This window comes from Aplysia californica, unplaced genomic scaffold (genome assembly GCF_000002075.1).
Source record: "Aplysia californica isolate F4 #8 unplaced genomic scaffold, AplCal3.0 scaffold00470, whole genome shotgun sequence".
NCBI classification, from domain to species: domain Eukaryota; kingdom Metazoa; phylum Mollusca; class Gastropoda; order Aplysiida; family Aplysiidae; genus Aplysia; species Aplysia californica.
In genome coordinates, this window is record NW_004797740.1 from 534,544 (window position 1) to 558,228 (window position 23,685).

A 23,685-nucleotide genomic window follows, 5' to 3' on the forward strand; every position below is an offset into this window, starting at 1 on the left:
GGGAGGGAGGGAGGGAGGGAGGGAGGGAGGGAGACAGACAGACAGACAGACAGACAGACAGACAGACAGACAGACAGAGTTATTCAGTTAGATGGACTGACAAGACAAGAGAGCACAGCACCTGAAAGGCTTGCAACAGCTCTGGGTCCTTCAGGATTTGGGAGAGATCTGGCATTCCTGGCATACCTCCGGCTGAGCCTACAGGAGAGAAACCAAAACAACACAATCTACACAATGGCAACATTGTCAAACTTCAGTCTATTCATGTTTGTCTTTTCGGATCTGTTAGCCATCAATCTAAACAGCAATGTTACAAAATCCGGGATGCACTTTCGAGTGAAAAGAGGGGTGTTTGAAAATCAGGAGTTAGAGTGAGAGAAGAAAACAAAATCAAGAATGATTAAAAATGCTCAAAACACAAATTGTACTCAGAACCCCCTTCCCCACCCCATATAAAGATGTTGAAACGAAGTCTGATATTGAAATTCTTGTTCAACCGTAGCTGAGTTAAAACTGAGCCAACACGCAAAATAAATTTGTGAGGCAGCGTGGTGAAATCAGGCGCTCGTCAAAATAATGAAAGTCAAGAAACTGGCATTTTTCAGCAGGTTTGGGAACTTTTATCAAATTTTTGTTTTTTGGCTCAACACCTTTCATGCCTTTAAAAAAATACATTTTACTGAAAAACGTTGAAAGATGTAAATCTTCAGTTTCCACGGACTCCCAAGCTAAGGATATATCTCAACTTTGGCGGGCATTTTCTCATTAATCTTATCTCAGAAATCAGACAACCCCACCTCCTTCAATCGCCAATATCTTGATTTGTATCCAAGATAAATGGATATTTTTTCCATCAAAAGCAAGGCAAATGGACAGGCTTTAAGATAATATCAATAACTCCATAGGTCGCAAAATTGACAAGCGCCCGATTCCACCACAATGTAACACATATGCTTTTGATCATCATCATCACCGACTTAACAATTCCCCTTTCCCTTGTTTCTCTAAAAAAACATAACAATTTGCACCATGCCAATACATTTTTACGTAACCAACAAATATGGGCACCAAAATCAGGACACGGGACCAAAAAAAAAATTGCTTTTGTCTGATGCTCTTGCCCAGACACAGCGTCTAGGTGGATGGCCATTATGGTGGGGCGTCTTTGAACAAGAAATGATAACAGCTGCTAACCCCCCCCCCCCCCAAACATGATGCTGTGAAGGGGTGTTTATACAATTGCACAGGAGGTTTTTTCGGGGTATTTGGTAACTGATAAAATATTTGCATGTACTCAATTTGTGTGTTTAAGAGTATGTATGTATCTAGGTTTCATGAACGTATCATTACCTTTTTTGTATGGATTATGTAATTTGTTTCATTCATTCAAATTATTAAATGCTAAAGCAAGAAAAACTTCTGAAAAGGATGCATAAAGAGGAATTTGAGTCACTCATCTGTTGCAGTTCAAATTTCTTTCTTTTCTTTTTTTTTTTTACCTGGGAAAGCTCCTGGGAAACCGGCAAATCCCCCATCAGCTTCTGCGTTGCTGCTTTGTTGCTGAGGAACACAGATACAAAACAACAACTATCAAACCATATTGTATTTTGTTAAATTTTTTAAACCCTCTGACTGAGTATCTTTTAAGTTTATATCTCAATGATTTCATACTTTACCACTTTCCACCCACGCAGCTTGCAGAGGGCACAACCGTTGTCCCCATACACAAAGATGCAGATACGGTACATATATCAAATATACCCCAACCATTATGAAATTTTCAGCATATTGAAAAATTTGAACACAATGCTCGTATGTTCACCAATAAAGGAATTAGAATCGGAACTGGAAGCATTAGATCTAGCGCATTCATCACCCGAATTCTCATCATGACATAAGTGTAAGGCAACACTCATGCTAGGTCTACTCGACATAAAAATGAACTCCAATTGTAGTAAACAAACTGATTTTTTGCCTCAAAGGCTACACAAACCATTCAGAAAGGAAATTATAACTTCAACAAGTGTGCATGTCAAAAGGGAGAACATCGCTACAACATTTTTGTTGCCATATATCACACTGTCACCAATCGGTGTCCCATGGAGGGCAAAGTGTTAAACATTTTAACTCTTTTCCCCCTGACTGCCTAAATTTTAAGCTTATATCTCAATCCTTTCATTATTTTAACACTTTAACTCTTTTCTTTTTTTTTTCTTTGACTGCCTCTTGCCATGATATGATATCAGCAGACTTTACAACAATCTACCATTCCTGGTGAAAATACAGTCTGATGAAAATTTCCTGATCCTGCCTCCTTAATAATAAGTACAAATTGATGCTCTCCATATTGCAGTGACAATTTGAGAAAAACTATTTAAACAATCCCAATTCTGTTCCACTCACCTCCTTCTGTCTCTCATACTCCTCCCTTGCTCTCTTGATTTTCTCCTTTCTCTTCTTCAGATCCTTTTCCTCACGAATGCGCTCATACTTGCGGCGGTGCTCCATAATCTTTTTGGCCTGAGAACGGAATTTGTCAGTTCTTCTACTGACTTCAGTACACAATGACACTAAACTGCAGTAAAACCTTGCTATAAAGATCTCGGCTTAAAATGTACTCTCAGCTGTAACGTTCACTTTCTGAAGCTCAAAGTCCCATTTTACTCTTTAAAACTATCTCTAAAACATATCTGCAAAAAACGCACTTTTGCTATAACATTCACTTTTGTAGGGATTTTAGTAATCAAAAGTTCAATTACAACGTAGATGTACATTGTGAGAAAGAAGAAAAATGACAAAAAGTGATAGGTTTACCGTACTTAGAGATCAGCTATAGTGAGAGGGTGACCTCTTCGCAAGTATATGCCTGTTTTGCTGCAACTGGACCTATGCATCCCCCCCCCCTCCTCGTACACAAACACGCTTACGTTCAAGCACTTCTAAATCCTTTTTCTTCCCCAACTCCTCTTCCTAGCCCCTACCCACTGGTCTACTTGGCAAAAAAAGAAATCCGAAAGAAACACTTCGGTTCACTTTCTGATTTATCAGCATCATCACCATCATGATCCCTGCGCCAAAATATTAATAAATTCCTCATGTGTGTGCGTCTTTGTCACTTGAATTTAACACAATGAAAAACATCAAAACACTCATTCTTGATTTTAGCACCAATCTTACACCGCCAACGACCTTATTCTGCTTCTGTTGAATCCTCATACTGACAATTTCTTCAGATCTAGAATCTAGATGGATTTGAGAAAATTTATTTTTGATAATGATCTTTATTCAATAATCACAATTCAGTTTTCTCGATCAATGCCCAAATTTTTCAGCTGCGGCAAAGATCTGAAGACCAACTGTAAGAATGAATGAATGAAAGCAGGAAGCGGAAGAAACATAGCGCTATTGGGACTTGCCAGATTTTAGGCATTTGACATTGAAAATGTATTGCTGACTGACCCCAAAAGGAAGCATGGAGGGACAATGGTCGAGAGTATGAAATGGGCAATCTGGCAGGTTTCAAACAGGTCAACAACTTATTGCAGAGAGTTACTGTAAATATTCTAACTAAATAAAGAAAATATTGAGGAAAGTACGGATCCTTTGCCAATAATCCAACAATATTATAACTTTTTCTTTACAGATGGAGTAGATAAGATGAAGTGGCTGGCAGGTACGGAACTTTCAGAAACAACTAATTTTTGTAAAAATATGGAAGATTGGGAGCACTCAATATATGTCAGGGATGGAGGGAGCTCAGAGAGAGAGAGAGAGAGAGATAGAGCGTACATACGAGAGAGTTGAAAACTGACACAGTCATAAGACTTACATTAGCTGTAACCTCATGGAGAAGGGCATTTGCATCGTCATCATAGTCCAGTTTACAGGCCAAGGTCAAATCATGGTAGGATTCCTCCCAGCGACCCAGGAGCCTGGGTAGCAAAATAAGGAAGAAAAAAAAAAGTGTGAATTTATGTGGTTTCTTGTGTTGAATGGGCACATTCAACTTGACAAAGAAAAAGTTGTTCTGACAATTACATGAATGGTTCACTAGTTCGTTTATTATGCACATAGAAATTTTCTTTGCTTTATTTGCAGCATGAACAAGGGGGCTTTCGTGGTCTAGAGGTTCAGGGTTCGCCTCTCATTCAATAGGTCCAGGGTTCGAAACCTGACATTGATGGAAATTTTCTTCTCTAAAATGTTCTCCTTTCACCTCCTTTCCTGCTCACGGCGTCCAAAATTCCGTCTCAGCGATCTTTTAGTTAGTCCGGGCCCCCCGGGGTAGGCCATAAATCACCGGCAGGTGACCTGCAATTTCACGCGTCAAGTCGGGGATTGACCGGGGTCCTGTCTTCTCCTTATCAGAACGCGTTTCTTCCCTTAATTTCATGAGCCGTAAAATGATGCTCACTCTATCCCTAGAATCTACTTCTTCAACAATTTCGCTTCGTCTACGTCTTCTTGGTATCTTGTGAAAGTTTCAACAGTTTTCACTTATTCGTTTGGGAATAATAACAGTTTTAAATTGTGAGTGTTAAGTGATCGGAAGTGCCATTAATAATGTGATCTCTTCAAATGTAATTACAAATCATTCCAAAATGAAACAATGGAGTTTATTTCTGTTAGCGCGGTGTGATAGCCATCAAATGATATTTTCTAATGATGTGAATTCTGTTTTTCCAGCACTATGCAGTGACTGGCAATCAGTTAGTGAATTGTGTTCCTAAGTAAAAATTGTTAAACTGCAATGGGTCACTCATATGAGAGGCATAGAGTCTCTGAATGAACTTTGTCGGGTGTATTGGCGTTTAAATTTAACTGTCTAACAAAACAGTACAGAAAGCCCTGATTATGTAAGACAATGGCAGGAGATATTCTCTTGATTTATGGGATTGATGTGAGGGACGAAGATGAACAGTCATTTTCCGCTAGCGTTTGTGCCAAGTGTTTTACCACGATTTTATCTATCAAAAGGAGATATTGTGTTACGTTACGTCAATTCATGCTGCAAAAAAAGCCGTTGGCACCAGTAGGAACATGTGGTGTGCGTTTGACAATAGCATAAATGTGAATTCCTTCTCCGTTTTGTCGGCACCGCTTGGGTGGCTGCATACAAAGATCCATTTCAAGCAAACATTGCAAAACATCCCAAGCATACCTCCCTCCATCCCCATGTATGCAAGGAACTAACAAACACAATTTATATAGAAACAAGAAAATACTCCCCCGAAACTGCAAAAATTGAGGAAGCTAGTGGACTGGAAGCAATATTCAATCTTCTCAAAGAAAGATTTAGCCATGTTCACACTGCAATATCACATCTCAAACCAGTCAAACAATTTTCACTTCCAGAAATCTCCGTAGCTATCGACAATTACATATTATGGCCGCATTCAGACGCTATTTCCCGGCAAAGTTATCCCAAAGCAACACATATCATAGCAACACTGTATTCCACACATACAACAATACATGTTTGCTCTCGGGCTTTTGGGAGAACAGGACACAGAAAGCAGCCACCAAGCGATCTCAAAACTGGAAGCCAGATCACGAAGGATCCCAAACCAGATAGACATAATGCGTTTTATTTTTGTGTCGCATCTCCTGCAAATAGCTCCCTCACTGCGAGCTGCTGGATATGTTTAGAAAGAAAAATTGTTTAAATTTATACTTTTATTCTGTACATGTTCATTTTGTGAAAAGAAATCGGTGCTGTATATTGAAGATACGTCAGTATATCATTATTTAGGAGGATACACAATCCATTGGATACAAAAAGTCATGAATGCAGGGAAGCGTTTTGGCTATCATGCTCATGACGAGTTCCATGTTCGTGCTGGAAACAAAATTTTAAGTGAGTCAATTTCTAAACACATTTTCCTGTCTTACGTGGCAGTTTTGTAAATATTTATCATTAGGCTTATAAGTTATTTGCCACTCAATATGTGTTTGTTGTTTTGACTAACTATAAATAGACATACATTTTAAGAGCATATAACTCCAAAACGTGAGCTGCCATGGTATTGCTATTTCGCACCAATAAAGAAGTTTAGTTGCTTTCTCTAAAGAACAAACTTGTGTTCACGTATGATATTTTTTGTTTGTGCAAGACGATAAAACATGGGTTGAAAAATTCATTTCACCGGCTACCGACGCAGGTAGCGAGAGGTCGGGTTAGTGACCTGTGGGTGACTGGCCCGCCATGACCCGGTCACTCCATCGCCGAGCCAACTAAAAGATCGGTGTTTGTACGCCGTGTGCTCTCTAATCATGTTCTGTCATCTGCTTTCGTCTCCACTTTACCCAGATAGGAATGGGTACCCGACCATAGACAGAAAGATCTCGTTAGTATTTTAGTGTTTTAGCACTATAAAAAAAACCCAGCTTTCACTGTACGCTTCTCATGAAGTTGAGATTTGTTTCAGAATGCTATCAGTTCTGCTGGGGTAATAATGTAGATTAAAAAGCACATGATAGAAGCTTGCTATTGAGCAGAAATATACACTATATAAAAGCTTTCTATTATTATTATCACAGTGAACATTAAGGACCATACCTTGAGTGTTTAATTTTAGTTAGAATTTTATGGCACTTGTAACATAAATACGATAGAGTGCCACAGATTAGAGGTGTGACAAGAGAGTAACATACAAAGAAAAGAACGAGAGAGATATGGATGGAGGATGTTTGGTGAAAAGAGGCAGCACATCACACACAGAGTGCCCACCAACCATCCACTACCGTCGGAGTGAGAGAACGAGTGCATGAGCTAAGCAAAACAACAAGCCCTTTTCCAAGCCCTGGGGAACAGTTTAACAACAGACCGAAAAACATAAAAAACAAAAGAAACTAAGAAGGACCTTCAGGGTAATCCTAAGAGAAAAATAAACACAGCCTGCAGAGAAGCAAATAATATCCCTGAACCCCCCATTCACAATTAGAGTTTAATTGGGTCAGGTCAGGTCAAACCTAATAATGTGAATGTCATGACCCAAAACAATCTGAGGATAAAATGAAAAATTCCAAAAGAACTCACACGCAAAGTTTAAGTGGAGCCCTTAACAATTCAAACAGCAAGATTAAAGATACAAATGAGAGAAGGAGGATAAACAATCTTTTGTCGTAAGCAACTAGCCTGAAGCGTAAAAACAAGAGTCTTTGAGTGGGTTTCCATGTCTCGATGGAGTGGTGGAACGAAACTGATAAAATATTCTTCACTTGAGATGTCTTTGCAAAGCCTTCAGCAGAATACACTGACAAGATTAAATAATGACGAAAATTTTGAAATGATAAAACCCTCAAAGAAAAATTTAGTTTGTTCGTAACGAAAGCCATGCCCTTACCTGTAGGCCTTTCCTCTCCACTTGTAGCCTTGCGCAGAGTCAGAATTGTGCTCTATGGCTTTGGTGCAATCATGAATTGCCTTCTTGGGCTTTTTCATCTTCAAGTAAACACTGGGTGAGAAATTTAATATATACAGTAAAATGCAAGCTAATCACATTCTCCAATATATTCATCATATGGTATGGAAATAACGCCTCTTTCAACAAAAAGTTATCAAAGAAGTAGAATGCAAATTCAAAGTCCATCTCTAATAAGATCAAGCCAAATAATGTGGAAAGCCAAAGCCACAAAACATAAAGGTTGATCTGACTGAAACTTATTTTAAGATATAAGTTGAGTGATGTCAGTCAGAATACGGAGGGGAGAAAAAACAACAAAAACTGCATTTTCGGAGTTGCCTGTTTAGAATCCTGCACAATGATATGCTCCGCCCCTACCTAATGTATCGGTCATGGCACACCGGCAATGGAATTTTAGTTGTAGCGGGAGGTTCCCCGCACCCTGTCGCCGCTCTGTCTGGCCTGACCTCATTTTTGGTACTTTTCAACGTACAGTTTTAGGAGTATCCGAGCATTTATGCAGGGCTGCCTACCTCAAAGTTCCCATTTCAGGTAGATTCAGGGTCATTTTCAGGTAGTTTGGCCCAAAATCAGGTAGTACAGAGATAAAGAAGGAAAAAAAAAAGATGATCGTAGCCCCATCGAACGCGCCTGCTTTCTGTGATATTGGGTAATTATATTTTGAAAACTTGTAGGTGTGTGTGTGTCTGTGTACTGTGGGTTCACATGTGCATGCTCTTGCATGTGTTTATATATGTGGGGAGGTGAAGGGGGTGTTTGGGTGTGCACAAGTTAAGATGAACAGTTTGTATGAAATGAGGCGAGGTTTTTTTTGAAAGAATCATTTATGGACTATCGTTCAAGGCACCTATCATTCAGTATTGAATTTGGAATTGAGTGCAGGGTGATTGCCAAACTGACTTCAAAACCCCTAGCCCATACCAATAGAAACTATATTAAAACATATTTCTCCACACTAGCATAGGACACTGATAAGTCCTTCGTGACTTAGGTATGACAGACAATTAATTCTAACTAGTTTTACCCTAAAAATACAAAATGAATCCTGATCTGGGCCTGATGAGAGGCAAGAAGAACATCAACTGCCAAAACCATGTTTGGTTTCAGCAATCACGGATTTTAAAAAGCATGCAAGACAAAACTTATTTATAAAACCTTTATAGTTAGGCTTATGGTAGAGCAAAAAGTGAAAATAAAAGAGAGCGTGTACTGAGAGCCGGAGCTGGAAGGACTGTGAGAGTGTGGGATGTAGTGATGCTGAAAACCTGGCAAACAGTGAATCACTGCATCATTGAGTAAGTCAGATTTTTTTTCAAAATGCTACATCACAGTACCAGTTTTTAATCAGCAACAGGCCATCATGATGCATAGGCATCCAACATAGAGCTTTCCGAGGGTCAAAAATGGCATTTCCTCATTGCCACTATTCAATTTGTCATCACTGACAAATCCGGGAACACCAACCTTGAAGAAACAATCATCAAGCCTGTGCTCTAATGTTCCCTCATTTATGTACTCGATTGTCGAATGACAAAACCAGTTCCACTTATCGTTTTTATTTTAGCATCAGTGTCTTGCACCGCAGTCTTTTCCTGTTGCTGTAGACTTTATTGCGTCAAACACCTCCCTTCAATTCTGACATCCTGCAACACTCCTACTTTGAATGAACTTTGATTAGGCTTTCCCCAACAACCACCGGCCGGTCCCTTACTCACGCCGTATTCACGAACTCGCACAGGTTCACTGACCGGTCACGATGACGGGCCCGACAATCTAGAAATCGGAGGACGCTTGTTTTCTTTTTCTTCGTTTTTTTGTCATTATAGTGACATCAGTGAGAATGAGAATATCGATTTAATTTGTATGGCGACATTGTGTTTTTTATGCACAAACTGCACGTTACAAATTTTTATTAACTGTAAATCTAACGTTAACAAACTATCATCGAACAATTCTGAGTGGCATCGAAAGCAAAAGTAGATTTTGATTTTAGCGATGGAGTCTCAGTGTGACACCTACGGTTCCGCCTGCCGCCATAGCCGCTTATTGGCGTGAAACGTACTCTTGGACTGGGGAAAGCCGAACGTAATATCACAAACGCGACCGGTACAATATGAACTCAGTAGCCTTTTCAGATTTGGTTTCGATGACTTTGTGCATTTTCTCGGGTCTCAGCAATTTTAAAATCCAGATTCCCGGGTAATAATTCCAGCAGTCCCCCTGCGTAGAATCCTCATTTGATACTGACCTAGGTACTGACCAATTCTCTAGACCAAGACAGATTTTAGAATGTTTTGCTTCCATACCGGTTTTCTTTCTACATTCACAATTCTGTTTTCTAAATAAATGAATTAAATGCACAGATTTTCCAGCCGCAACACAAACCCGAAGATAGACAGAAAGAAAGAATGAATGAAAGGAAGGAGGAAGATTACCTATCGTGAGTAGACAAGATTTTAGCCGATATGCACGTGAAAATCTATTGCTGACCGAACGGCACAGATAGACAATGGTCGAGAGTACGAAATGCGCAATCTGGCAGTTTTTAATACAACTTAAATTGCCGAGAGATGCCGTAAATATCTGACAAGTTACGAAGCCAAGTGCTGATCTCTCTCTCTCTCTTTTAACGCATGGAGTTGATATGATGATGCAGCACGTACGGAACTTTCGGAATGTACGGATTTCCGTAAAAACAAAGAACAATGGAAGTACTGCAGAATTTTTTTTCCTTTTTATTCTTTTGGCAACCATCGCACATCCGGTAGTTTTGACAAATTATCGGTATGGCGGTATAACACACCCAAAATCGGTATCTACCGGAAAAATCGGTATCTACCGAAAAAATCGGCAGATTTAGGCAGGCCTGATTTATGGTAATTATCATTTAACGCATCCAAAGCACGCATTTCTGCTCTCAAGACCCAAAAAACAACGGACATTGTAACTTGGCTGGTTATTTCGTTAGACGCATTGAAGTCAGCAATGCTAAATGGTAATATTTTTTTGACAAGTGTGAATGAAAAAAAAAATCAATGTAAAAAAAAAAAAGGTACGACAAAAACTGTCGAATTTTTGGAACATGAACGACATAACATTGGTGCAGATACTCAGAAAAGATGGTTTCTGCGCGTATAATAGGTAGCGGTAATTTTGCAACTTTATCCATCTGGCACACAATTCTCTATGAAGTAATTCCTCCAAATACAACTTTATGCGTCTAATATAATCGGGAATATTTGCATATTTTCTCTAAAGTTTATCAAAATTACCCTGATGTCTCTCTATGAAAAAGTACAAACCGATTTTAGTGATAGAATACATCTACAACAATGTAATACATGAACAGTAATAGGTTATCAGTTACACTCCATAAATTATTCCTTATTTTTCTTAAAACGTTAGATCTAGGTTTTATAGGTAGACTGAATAACAGGGATGACTTCTCGTAATTGTGTTATAAAAATAATTTCTAGCTTTCCAGTGACACTGAATCAGCACCAGGCTTTTCCAGCTTTAATTTTCGTTTCTATAACCATTTGCAATAACTGACAATGTTCTGATTTCTTTACATTCATAAGTGTCCGACACAAAATCTAAGAATGAATGTGTTTAGCTGTCATTTTTTAAATTCCACACTATTGCCGAAAAGTAATTTGATGTCAAAGTCGTCGTTCAGGAAAGCGCCTGAGATGCTGTCAGTAGCACAGTAGTTTCGACGACGAGCAACTTGGAGCCGCTTTCCCGAGATAAGGAGTTAAACAAATTAACACCTTAATGAATAGTTATCCTATCGTTACTGCGAGTTTGTAAAAGGCTTTAACAATAGACACAATCTAAAAAAGGAACACCACCATACCTTGCACGCTTTGCATACAGAGGCGATGACTGTGGATTTAATTTGATGGCATCCGTGAACAAGTCAATAGCATCTTCCAAGCGACCTTTGAGAAAGAAAACAAATAAAAAACATTTTTTTTTAAACACAAGACTATAAAAGATATTGAAGGAATAGATACAAATAACAATGTCAAAAATAATTCCAAAACATAAGATCATGAAAAATTCAGTGTCCTTCTGTTCAAATTATTATTGAAACACTTTGAGTAGCCCTGAAAATATACATTGTCTGTTGTGTTACAAACACAAGACAAAGCTGCTCCATCCCTGAGGTGACACTCGTACATCACAACATCTATGGGGAAAGAATGGTATCTTTTCTCGTAATTATTAAGCCTTCTGTCTAGCTCTCTTTTGTGTCAGACTGTCAGCTGAGGGTAGGTAACAAAATATTATAGACTCCCTGCCTTCAAAATTACCCTTTTTGATATGAAAGGGCGTTTGACAAACGCAAAAAAAAAAAAATATAAAAAAAGAATAAAAAAAAAAAATTGTAAGTGGACACATTTCTAAGGCAATCTGCTTTTTGTGGTACTTGCTTAATTTATCATGAAGCTCATTCGTAGCAAACCTTTACCGCCGGGACTAAAATTTACAGCCCCCTTCCTCAACAATTTGTCTGTTGTACATTTTTTAAAGACACCTCGAACTTTCAAAACTCAAAGAACAATTTTTTAAAATGTCTTTCAAAATCACTTGGCATATACAAAAGTGTTTTATAGCAGCCTCAATATCAATTACATATTTTCTCAAGACACTGAACAGTAGCTCTCACAACAGACTTGTTAGTTGCAAGAAAACTGACAACCATTCATTAGACCGTACCTTGTACGCTGGATTTAAAAAAAAGAAAAAAAGCAGAAAGAAATAGACTCATTTGCCTTGGAATAGTGACTATGCACATTAAGTCGACTACCTTCAGCTGTCGCATCCAGTGCTGCAGAGCGCTTGTCATTTGCTTCATCCATCATTTCATCCGTCACTTCGATGTTCTCGTCTCCATACTCTGGCATGTCTTCGTCATCATCCTCGATGACTCCTTCCATGGACAGCTCCACATCGCTCTCCACCTCATCTTCCTCTTCCCCCTCCTCTTCCTCTTGTGGCTCGTGCTTGGGCTCAGGCTGGGGTTGAGTATCTGACTCTGGTGGAGGATCGTAGTTGGGAGGCTCTTTCATGGTGAATGGGACCTTAGCTCCCAAGCTGGGTAGGGGAAGACATTCGTCGATAAAATTTGAATCCTACAAAGTATCTCTTTCACACACTTGACTGTCTTCTTAGAAACTCAGGACGCATTACTCATAGAGAAGCTGTCATCAATAACAATCTTAATGAGCTAAACGGAAAAAGAAACATCATAGGCAGTCAGTCCTCTGAGAAACCACTGTTGATATTTTTACTTCATTGTGTCAAAGGCTCACAACTTACTACTACTACTAATAATAAATAGCATTTATGCTGTGCATTTCCATTTTCTAAAAAATGCTCAATGCGCATTACATAAAAAAAAGACATCACATCTTAAAAATTAATAGATATTGTACGTAAAACACAGTATTATGTATATATAATATATATAAAAACATTCTATGAGAAAAACAGTCTCATAGTGAGCTTAGCAATGCGTTCACTAAAAATATACAACAATGCAATAAAAATTCACAAACGGTCATAAAAAAATTGAAACTTGAGTAACTACAAATATTCATTAAAACATTCGTTCTCAATAAAAAGAAAGACATTTCCATTCTCTCTCTCTATCAGTACCATATTAAAAACAGAAAACGGCAGTTTTGTATTTGATTCTTTCTTTTACTGGCAGCCAGTGTAGTTCTTTCAGAATTGGTGTTACGTTGGCTGATTTCTTTTGTTTCATTACCAATTTTGCTGCTTGACTTTGGAGTACTTATAACTTTGATAGTTTTTCGGCCATAAAACCGGATAAAATAGCATTTACAGTAATCTAGTTTTTATAAAATCAGTGTTGTCACTAATGTCTTGGCTGCTGCATTAGTTAAATTTAAATAATTTCTTACACTGCCAATTTTCTGAAGCTGAAAATGGATGCTTTTGCTGAGCTGACTAATTTTGGAGGACATAGACATATCATAATCCAACTGAACCTCTAGATTTTTAAGACTTCTTTTTGAACGAATGGTATGCTTATTGATATCAATTTGTTGTTCTGGGAGATTTCTAAAGGCTTTTGTGTTCCCAAACAACATTATTTCCGTCTGTCATTATTAAGTTTCAATTTATTACTAAACATCCATATTTTTAGAATACATTGCTCAGTGGAATCGACTAAAAGTGATATTTAGACCTGCATGTGAGCCTCAACCAGATTGTCTGAAAATTTTGCGCAACCCCCCCCCCCCCAATAAGAACTTTTGTGGGTGTCATAAGGAAGGATTTCTGAGTAACAAGCGACCACCCCAGCAAACACAATAAAGAAGAGACCTAACGCTAACCCTACCTCTAGGCCTACCCCAAAAAAGAACCAGCAACGGGCCTCATGTAAAAAGGCCAGCACAAGTCCAAAATGAAAAGATTTTAAAAATTAAAAAACCACACTCCAAAACAAACAAGGAGCATAATATGGCCTACATCTACATTGCTATATAAATATATAAATTGGGTTTGATACATTATAACACAATAGAATTGGAATATATGAATCCTCCATATAGATCTAGAAGTAATCTAAATAAATCTAAATCTAGATCCACTAGATCTAGGTCTTGTAGAACAAGTGAATAGGAATAGGCCTTGAACTAGAAATCCGCATCCGATTCCGAACAGAGGGACTCAGCTGATGAGTTGGCCAATAAATAATTCACGCACCTGATGAAATGCTTTTTACCAACATTAATATTACAGCACAACCTAAGATAGGGTTTGACACAATAGAATTGGAATATATGAATCCTCCATTGAGATCTATAACGATCTATATAAATCTAGATCTAGATTCTATTAGAACAAGTGAGTCGGACTTGAATGAATCCACACGATCTGAACAATTGAATTAGTCAACAAACTAAATTCAAAATGGCCGTTCGAGCACGAAACTGAAAGTAGATAATTTAGTTCGTCGTCCTTTTTCGTATTCGCATTTTTCAACGCCGACGTCGGCAGTCGGCACGAAAACGAAAGTGCCGAACAAAGCCGACGGGAGAAAAGGGGGCGCTGGCAGTCAGTCAGGCCTCGCACTACGCACAATGACCCAAACAGGTGGGCCTACCGAGAGTTTCGGCCAGCTCGCGGGTCGGGTCGCGATTGTTGGATTTCAGACGATTGTCCGCAAACATGCAGGTCTATGATATTTGATCGAAATCAATAGATTTATAAATCGGAGTAAAATCAGCATAATGACGGTAATTCATGCCATATTGTCTTAAAATATCTGCAGTAGGTTGTGTATACCTTGTAAACAAGACAGGCCCAAGAACAGACCCCTGAGGAACACCAAATCTAAGCAAAACATTATCAGAACACATGCTTTCAACCACAACTGCTGGTGTTCGATTTTTAAGATATGACTCAGACCATCACAGGATAGTACCCTTTACACCAAATGTAGTATTTGGTCTCTTGAGTAAAATGTCATGATCAATGGTATCGAATGCAGCCGAAAGGTCCAAAAGAGTAAGAACCTTTTTTTATCAATATCTTTTAAAATATCAATATAGACCTTAAGTAACGCTGTCTCTGTACAATGGTGTGCCTTGTATGCCGACCGATAAACTCCGCTAAGATTATATGCTTTAATATGATGTAAGAGTCTGTTAGACACAAATTTTTCCAGAATATTAGATAAGAATGAGAGATTTGAACCTGGTCTAAATTATCAAAAATCCTTTTCATCAAGTCCAGCTTTTTTCAAAAGGGGTCTAACATGTGCCGTCTTAAAACAATTTGGTACTGTGCCCGTGAGGAGAGAGACAATCATTTACAATTTAGGTGACATGTGTCATGTAAACATTTTTTAAAAAGGCTGGAGGGCATACTATCCTGGAAACACTGTACTAATTGCTTGTGGGGCGGTACCATGAGTTTAAAATAAATTTGACATCTTTATAGGGCCAAATTGTTTGAGATCTTGCTTAGCCCCACTTTCTGGACAGGTCCAGTATACGTTTTGGGCACACATAAATCTATCAAAATTAAGCATTTGATTTCAATGTACAGTCGAACCTTCCTTAACACATCCCCAGGTCTTCTCTACATAAGATTTTTTTAACATTCAAGAGGGACCTACCATTCTCAAGGAAAAATCAATTTGCGTTTTCCCCACCTTCCACTTTATTCTGGCACGAATTGGAAACCAGTACAGGCTTGGGGAGTGGGGGCACCAAACCCATAAAAAATCAGATGGAGCACATCTTGACATCTATAATTTACAGGTAAATCTATATCCATTGTCTTCACACTAGGCCTATTCAAATCAAGAAAAGTAATCCTCAGTCCTACACGTTTCATTGTCTGTCTTTGTCTTTTAATGAGTCTTGAGTTGCATACAGAGAGGATAACAATTGCTGAATGAAAAACAACAAGACCGACCAAAGCAACACACAGAGTGCAAATAAATTAGACCTTCAAGTTGTTCTCTAAACATCCACTACGACAACTATTGGCCTCCATTGGTCTTTTGAAAAGTTGACCCTGCACTGTCAACCTTCCCTGCAATTTTTTGCTGCACTGAAACTTCTGTTGTGAACGGAACTTCAACCAATTGACCGTGAGATATAAAAAGGTTGCTATAGATTGGACACATGCTCAGGCAGCCAGCCCATAACATGATAAAACAAAGCCTTAGATGGAACCCCCAGGGGAAGAGAAAGACAGGAAGGCCGAGATCCACACCTGAGAGTGAGATCAAGAGACAGATCTTGGGCATATGAGACACAATAGGCTGGAGATGGAGAAGGCCGACCCGAACAGAGACAGTCGGAGGGCTCTTCTTGGCAGCCTATACCCAATACACAGGTGAAAGAGGAAATTGTAGGCGAATGGTGAACTTGAACTGTCTGTTTATAGGGCTGAGTAGGCTTAGTAAATTTTCCCTTTTACTTTTACAAAGCTTCCATAAACTTTCATCACACTAAATTTAAACTAAATATCATTTTCCTTCTCAAAGGTGATGAAACTCACAGACAAACAATAACCAACCCACCTTTCCAAGTAATCTTTGTAGAATTTTAATTCTGGAAGTTTGAAGACTTCAGGCTTAAATTGACACAAAGAGATAAACTCTTTGAGCATCGCTAGCTGCTCATCGGGAATGACGTTAACATGTTGGCTTGAGCTCGACATCGTGACGCGGGCGCTTTGTCTTAGTTTCCCTTAGATTCAGTGCTTGCAAAGGTGATCTGAAATTCAAGGACAAAATCAAACATTTTATTTTACAGCATCTTGTATTTGTTCAATTCAACTCAGATGTCTGAATTACATTTTCTCTTTCTGCCGAAGTTATATATAGTTCTAAGAAGAAGCCGTGCCAGCTATTTTTTTCCATCTGTTTAGAGGTAGGAGAAAGTATTAGTATAGCTATTGAAACAAAATAAATATGGTAAGTACATTGATTCAACACTACTGTACCAACGCCAGAATCATGTCAAGTTCCTGACCCCTCCCCCCCCCCTTTCCCCAAACATCTCTAAGCATGCCTTTGCGTAGAAGTGTTGACGTCATTCACAATACCACCGGGCCCTCCCCGCTATACATTAATTAAACACCCGATAGGAAATCTGCTGTGATAGATCTAGAAGTAATTTTATCATCTCGTGAGGTCACGCAATCGGAGGGCAAAATATTTTCATGGTTCCCTAAGACTGAGTGTTTTCTGTTTCCGTGGACCAGAATCCTGGTCTAGGGAGACATTTCCTTGCTATTAATAGTTCCCAACAATGGTTGGAAAAAGGCAAATTCTACCACTCCCAACACAGGCTGGGAATATAAGCAATTTGTACTGTTGGGAATAAGCACGTCCTTCTTGAAAACAATTCAAAGATGTGGTTTTACTATTAGTGGCTGTGTGTTCTGTTGCCAAAAATATAGAAGTTCAGCCTCAAATAGTAATGCATCTGCGGGCTGGTGTGAAAGTAAAATTCTACCCAAGAAGCAAGATGTGTTGTCTTCTTAAAACACATCGTGCAAGACAGACTAGGGCCAGCATGTTGAATCAGCAAGCTTGTTTAGAAAGTCTCAAGACTCATATAAGTCAAGTCTCAGTACTTTTTTAAAAGTTGCCGACATTGTTTTATTGAAGTGCTTGGCTATTCGGACTTGAGTCCGACTAGACAAAAATTATATTTGAACCCTGAATTGAGTCCAGCATGATGTCAGTTCCGACTTGCAATGTTTGTTTCTTAATATTTCCAGCATGAACATTTTTTCGATTATACGCTCGTAATGATAACAGTAGGCAACGGGAAACCACTGCTGTAATATCCCAAGAACAGTCATGGAAAAGTACATTCATTTATCAGATAACAGCGTTAAGGGGGTTCATGATCCAGCTCTGAACTCCCCGCTCGGTAGGGACCGCCACGGGCAGCAGGTGGCACCCGATCGTCATCCAGCTACTGGCTGCAAAAATAAGCAACTTAACATCGCCACATGGAATGTAAGAACAATGTACCAGAAAGGCAAATTAGATAATATAGAACAGGAAATGGATAGGATGAAGCTAAATATGTTAGGCCTTTCAGAAGTTAGATGGGAGGGGGCAGGCTTGATTAAAAGAGGATCCAAAACAGTTATATATTCAGGAGGAAAAACCCATGAAAGAGGAGTCGGAATTTTATTTGACGAAGCAACAGCAAAGAGCATCAAAGGTTTTTGGGGAGTGTCAGATAGAGTCATCGTGGCTAAATTAGAGGGAAAACCTTTTGACATAGGTGTCATCCAAATATATGCACCAACATCAGAGCACGACAACGAGGAAATTGAGACTTTTTATGAAGACCTTGATAAGGCAATGAAACAGTTAAAATCACAAGATCTAAAGATAGTCATGGGAGACTTTAATGCCAAAGTAGGAAGTACACGTATAGAAGATATAGTTGGGCCATGGGGACTGGGTAGAGAGAATGAACGCGGGGAACGACTGGTAGAATGGTGTAGAAAAATAACTTTATGATATCAAACACCTGGTATGAAAATCACCCAAGAAGAAGATACACTTAAAAGAGTCCTGGCGATAGAAGTAGAAATCAAATAGACTTCATACTTTCTCAGAAACGTTTTAGAAACACAAAATCATCTAAATCAATGCCAGGAGCAGACTATGATAGTGATCATGTACCAGTCGTGTGTAAAATCCGGATACGACTAAAGAAACTCAAAAAGTCAAAGTATGAACATAAATTTGACATAGGTCTTTTAAAGACAAATCAAGAAATGAAAGAACGTTTCTCCATAGATGTAAGAAATAAATTTCAAGCTTTGGAAAACATTACTAAATCGGAAGAACTATGGAGGAAAATGAAAGACTCAATAATGGAAGCTGTGGAAGAAAATGTCCCCCCGAAAGCTAAAAAAGCAAATAAAAAATGGATGACCCAGGACATATTAAACCTAAAGGAAGAGAGAAGAAAGGCAAAATCAAATGTAGAAAAGTACAACATCTTAAACAGGAAAATAAAGAAAAAATGCAACGAAGCAAAAGAAACATGGATAAACGATCAGTGTCAACAAATAGAGAAGAACCAAAACAAAGACAGCAAATACATGCATTCAAAAATCAAAGAAGTAAGTGGGATAAAAGGATGCTCAAATACAGGATGCATAAGATCAAAGGGAGGGGATATTTTAATGGACAACGGGGATGTCTTAAATAGATGGTCAGAATACATAGAAGAACTTTTCAAAGATAATAGAGGAGAAAAACCGGTAATAAAGAATGAAATAAATGGACCTCCAATACTGAAAGCAGAAGTACAAGCTGCCATTAGGAAAATGAAACAAGGAAAAGCCACAGGGCCAGATAATATTCCAGTTGAAGTGATTGTCGCGCTCGAAGAACTAGGCACTGAAATAACAACAAAGCTCCTAAATGCTATTTATGACAGCGGTGAGATCCCAGAAGATATGATGAAGTCAGTTTTTATAGCTTTACCTAAAACACCAGGTGCCACTGAGTGTGATATGCATAGAACAATTAGCCTTATGAGTCATTTTACAAAAATATTGTTGCGAGTAATAATGGGAAGATTGAGAAGAAGTGTAAGACCAGAGATATCTAAAACGCAATTCGGCTTTGTTCCTGACAAGGGCACCAGAAATGCTATATTCACTTTGCAAATGTTAATGGAAAGATGTATTGAAGCACAGAAAGATCTGTATTTATGCTTCATAGATTATTCAAAGGCGTTCGATAAAGTTAGACATGATGAGCTATTTAAAATACTGGAAAAGCTAGACACAGATGGAAAAGATCTAAGAATTATCAGAAATTTGTACTGGGACCAAAACGCTGCTGTACGAATTAATGGAGAATACAGTGAATATAAGCAGATTAGGCGAGGAGTGAGGCAAGGATGTGTTATGTCACCAGACCTCTTTAACATGTACAGTGAAACAATCCTTAGAAACATAGAAGAATGTCCAGGCCTCAAAGTTAATGGAGAAAATATTAATAACATCAGGTATGCAGATGATACGGTTTTAATAGCAGGCTCCGAAAAGGACCTTCAAATGCTTCTAGATACTGTTGTAAAAGAAAGTGAACATAAAGGATAATTGTTGAATGTAAAGAAAACAGAATGCATGGTAATATCCAAAAAAGCAGCAAATCCTAGTTGTAATCTCATTAGCAAAGGTGAAAAGATCAAACAAGTCCAACAGTTTAAATATCTAGGATATATATATATGATAACATCTGATGCCAAATCTTCCGCAGAAATAAAAAGGAGAACTGCAATGGCTAAGGCTAGTTTCAATAAAATGAGCCCAATCCTGAAAAATAGAAACATATCAATGAACACCAAAATGAAAGTCCTGAAATGCTATGTTTGGTCAACCCTTCTATATGGCTGTGAATGCTGGACAATCACTAAAGACAGTGAAAATAAAATAGAGGCAACAGAAATGTGGTTTCTTAGGAGACTGCTAAGAGTATCGTGGAAGGAAAAGAAATCAAATGAGGTAGTGCTTGATGAAGCCCACGTGGGACGCTCAATGTTAAAAACAATCAGGAAACGACAAATGCAGTTTTTGGGACACCTGAATAGACATAAGGGTCTTGAACATCTAGCTCTCACTGGCAAAATTGAGGGCAAGCGAGGCAGGGGTAGGCCCAGAACAACATACTTAGGGAACCTAAACAAATGGGTAACAGGGAAAAATCAGGGAAACGTAGCTTTTCTGAGAGCATCCGAGCAAAGGAATGAATGGAAAATCATGATCGCCGATGTCTGTCGCAGATCTGGCACTGGATGATGAATGATAACAGTCGAGGCGTGAGCTTTAATATCCAGTTACTAGATCTATCTAAACTGACCCTCCCTGCCACATTAGTATGAACAGAACGACTAAGTTGAGCTGGCCTTGCCGGGGGCAAAGTTAATTACGCTGACCAATGACCAACGAGACTGCGCATAGCGATCACGCACTCTCGGCTTGCTGGGGGAAGAGGGGTTGGGAAGAGGCCACGGCTGTAGGTTTTGTGTGATGTGATAAAAAAATAATAATTAAAGAAAAACTATAATACTAATACACAACAAAATCAAATTAAACAAGTGGAAAGACAAATGGTGGTGGAAGTAATGATGATGCTGCAGCTGTAGTGGTGGTTTGACTTTTGACACTATTACACAGTCCTAGTAGGCAATTCTAGTTCTAATTCTGGTTTTACGTAAAATAAAAAATTGCCAGACGACCTTTATATTATGTAACCCCCTTACACTGTTACACTCACATAACACATACAAGTGGAGTATGAATAAATAAAAACATTTTTTTCAGACCCGAGCCCGAATAGATAAAACACATATTCGGACTCGAGTGCGAATACATAAAAATTATATTCGGACTCTAGAGCTGGCCTTGTTTTATTTATGGCGGCTTGTATGGCCATACAAAGTGTAAAATTATGGATTTCTTCTGAAATCTTTTTTCAGAGCAAAAGGATTTTTAATTAAAAAGGAAGTGAGTATCAGGGTGTGAATAATTTTTTTCATTATACCCACCCGGGTCGGGTCACTTCTCATCTTTCCTCTAGATCTAGATTCTCGAGATGTTTCATAAGATGTAATACAGGCTGAAGGCCGACCTCTAAACCTGGGGTGAGAATTAGACACACACACTGGCAGATCTAGCCTACTTCGGCTAGATCTGGATCTAGATCTAGTATATGCCTCTACAATTTTATGCTGGGTCTGAAAATATTGAGCACATTCACAGAAAGTGATAATGTTAACTAAGAGGAAAAAACGTCACCTTTAGCTTTTGAATGCTTTATAAATGTCATATGAAATCAATCTCATTGAAAGCAAAGATAAAGGCCAAAAATATGAGCGGAGTGCGACATGTCTACGTACACAGTAACCGGACACCTAGCCTCAGAGTCTACATGATACACGGTAACCGGCATCCAGGCATGTAGTCTCAGTGTCACTTACACGGTAACCAGGCAGCTCAGAACTCCCAGTTCAGTTTAAATTTTATCATCCAGTGTTGCCCTCAACCCCACCCCTCCCCCCGATTGTATTTTTACTTAAGTACGGCTAGAATGCCAGTCTTGCCGTACTTAGATCTAGGTTTGGCCCTATCGACTCAAACCTGTAAGTACACAGGTCTCATTAGATCTAGATCTAGTAATTATTAAAGTTCAAATACATGCAAGTCAGAAAGGCACCTTTTGGTTTTGTCTGAAATACAAATACTTCAGGCTTTGCAAACTAAAAATTTCATTAATTACAATTCAGCCATCAATATGAAGTACGGCTAGCCTAACAGTCTAGTCGTCCTTAAGTACGGCTAGCCTGGCTGTCTACCCGTACTTAAGTAAGGCTTGCCCAGTCTAGCCGTACTTATCTAAGGCCCTATTAACATTAGAACACAGGAGGTTTAAAATACATGCACAGTCATTAAGGCACCTGGTTTCCTTTCAAATACAAATACTTTAGCTGCAAACTAAAAATTTATATTTACAATTCAGTAGGCCTATTTTTTTTAAGGTCAGTCTAGCCATCATATAAAGAATAGGCCGTCTTTATTCGGACTCGAGTCCGAATAACATTTTTTCACATTTGGACTCCACTCCAATTTTCCGCCTTTTTAAAGTTTCCCCCACACCTTTTCAGCCGATCCGAGCCCGCCGCCTCATTGATACGCCCCCCCTCCCATCCCCCATGTTTCCCACTTTCTTTGTTATAGAAAAAGGTAAAATTGAAGATTAGCAGACCACCTGGCACCTGCATATTATGAGCTGTGTAAAAAAAAAAAGACCGATTCGTTCAAATACACAAGCCTGTGTCATCTCGATTGTATACATAGAAAAAGTTGTGTTGCTGTGTAGAGCTGAGCATACGGCAACTTTTGATTCCATAGACTAGCGCACAATTCATTACGTAGATCTACGTCAGGACTAGCTTTTTATTGTAATAATGATCAGTTGCCGGGGGGAAAAAGAACGACGCGTATGCAACGTTCAACGCCCGGACCGATAGTGCCCTCCCCGACACGCACACAGCCACACGTGTGCAGGCCGCCCATCCGACCCCGACACACGCTAACGAGCCTTCTTTAATTGCTTCTGATGACCTGTTGACAAATAAACATTTATTAGAAGCGCTATAACTTTTCAGGCCGACCTCAAATTCATCATAAGATAAAAACTCGGCTCCTGCACAAAACGCCATTTTGCCCGAAGTGATCCCGGCGAGTCACGAGTGAAGCAGGACAGGAAGCCGGAGTCACGAGTCACAGGAAGTCGGAAGTGATGTCATGCTGGACAAGAATCAGGGCCCGAATAACATTTTTTCATATTCAGACTCGAGTCCGAATAGTCACTTCGTTAAGAATAAGTACGGCTAGCCCAGCTGTCTAGCTGTAGCCAACCAGTCTAGCCGTACTTAAGATGGCTAGACTGTCATTAAGTATGGCTAGCCTCTTCCTTGTATTTAAAAAAAAAATTAACAATATAACAGATAGCATTTGTATATCCCAGCTCAGCAGAAGGCTATATGCGCTTTACACTATATTATTACCCCAGCAGACCATAGAACACTCCGAAACATTCTCAGCTTCCCGGGAAGCATAGAGAGTGCAAGCAGCCGATTAAGCGCTCAAACACTAACAAACTGACAAGATCTTTCGCTGTCTATAGCCGGGTACCCATTCCCACCTGGGT

The 23,685-nt window shown here is 39.0% G+C and overlaps 1 protein-coding gene across 2 annotated transcripts in view; it reads right to left on the reverse strand.

Annotated features, from left to right (window-relative positions):
- Positions 1–23,685, reverse strand: part of LOC101852869 (hsc70-interacting protein) — a 29,321-nt gene that overhangs the window by 3,457 nt on the left and 2,179 nt on the right. For both annotated transcript variants that reach the window (XM_005105427.3, XM_005105428.3), the window contains exons 2-9: positions 16,504–16,699; positions 12,244–12,530; positions 11,287–11,371; positions 7,347–7,457; positions 3,830–3,932; positions 2,404–2,520; positions 1,500–1,560; positions 122–198 (exon numbers count right to left, since the gene is read on the reverse strand). In XM_005105427.3, the coding sequence (XP_005105484.1) occupies positions 122–198; positions 1,500–1,560; positions 2,404–2,520; positions 3,830–3,932; positions 7,347–7,457; positions 11,287–11,371; positions 12,244–12,530; positions 16,504–16,643 (981 nt within the window). In that variant the 5' untranslated portion in view covers positions 16,644–16,699. The remainder of the gene's footprint in view (positions 1–121; positions 199–1,499; positions 1,561–2,403; positions 2,521–3,829; positions 3,933–7,346; positions 7,458–11,286; positions 11,372–12,243; positions 12,531–16,503; positions 16,700–23,685) is intronic.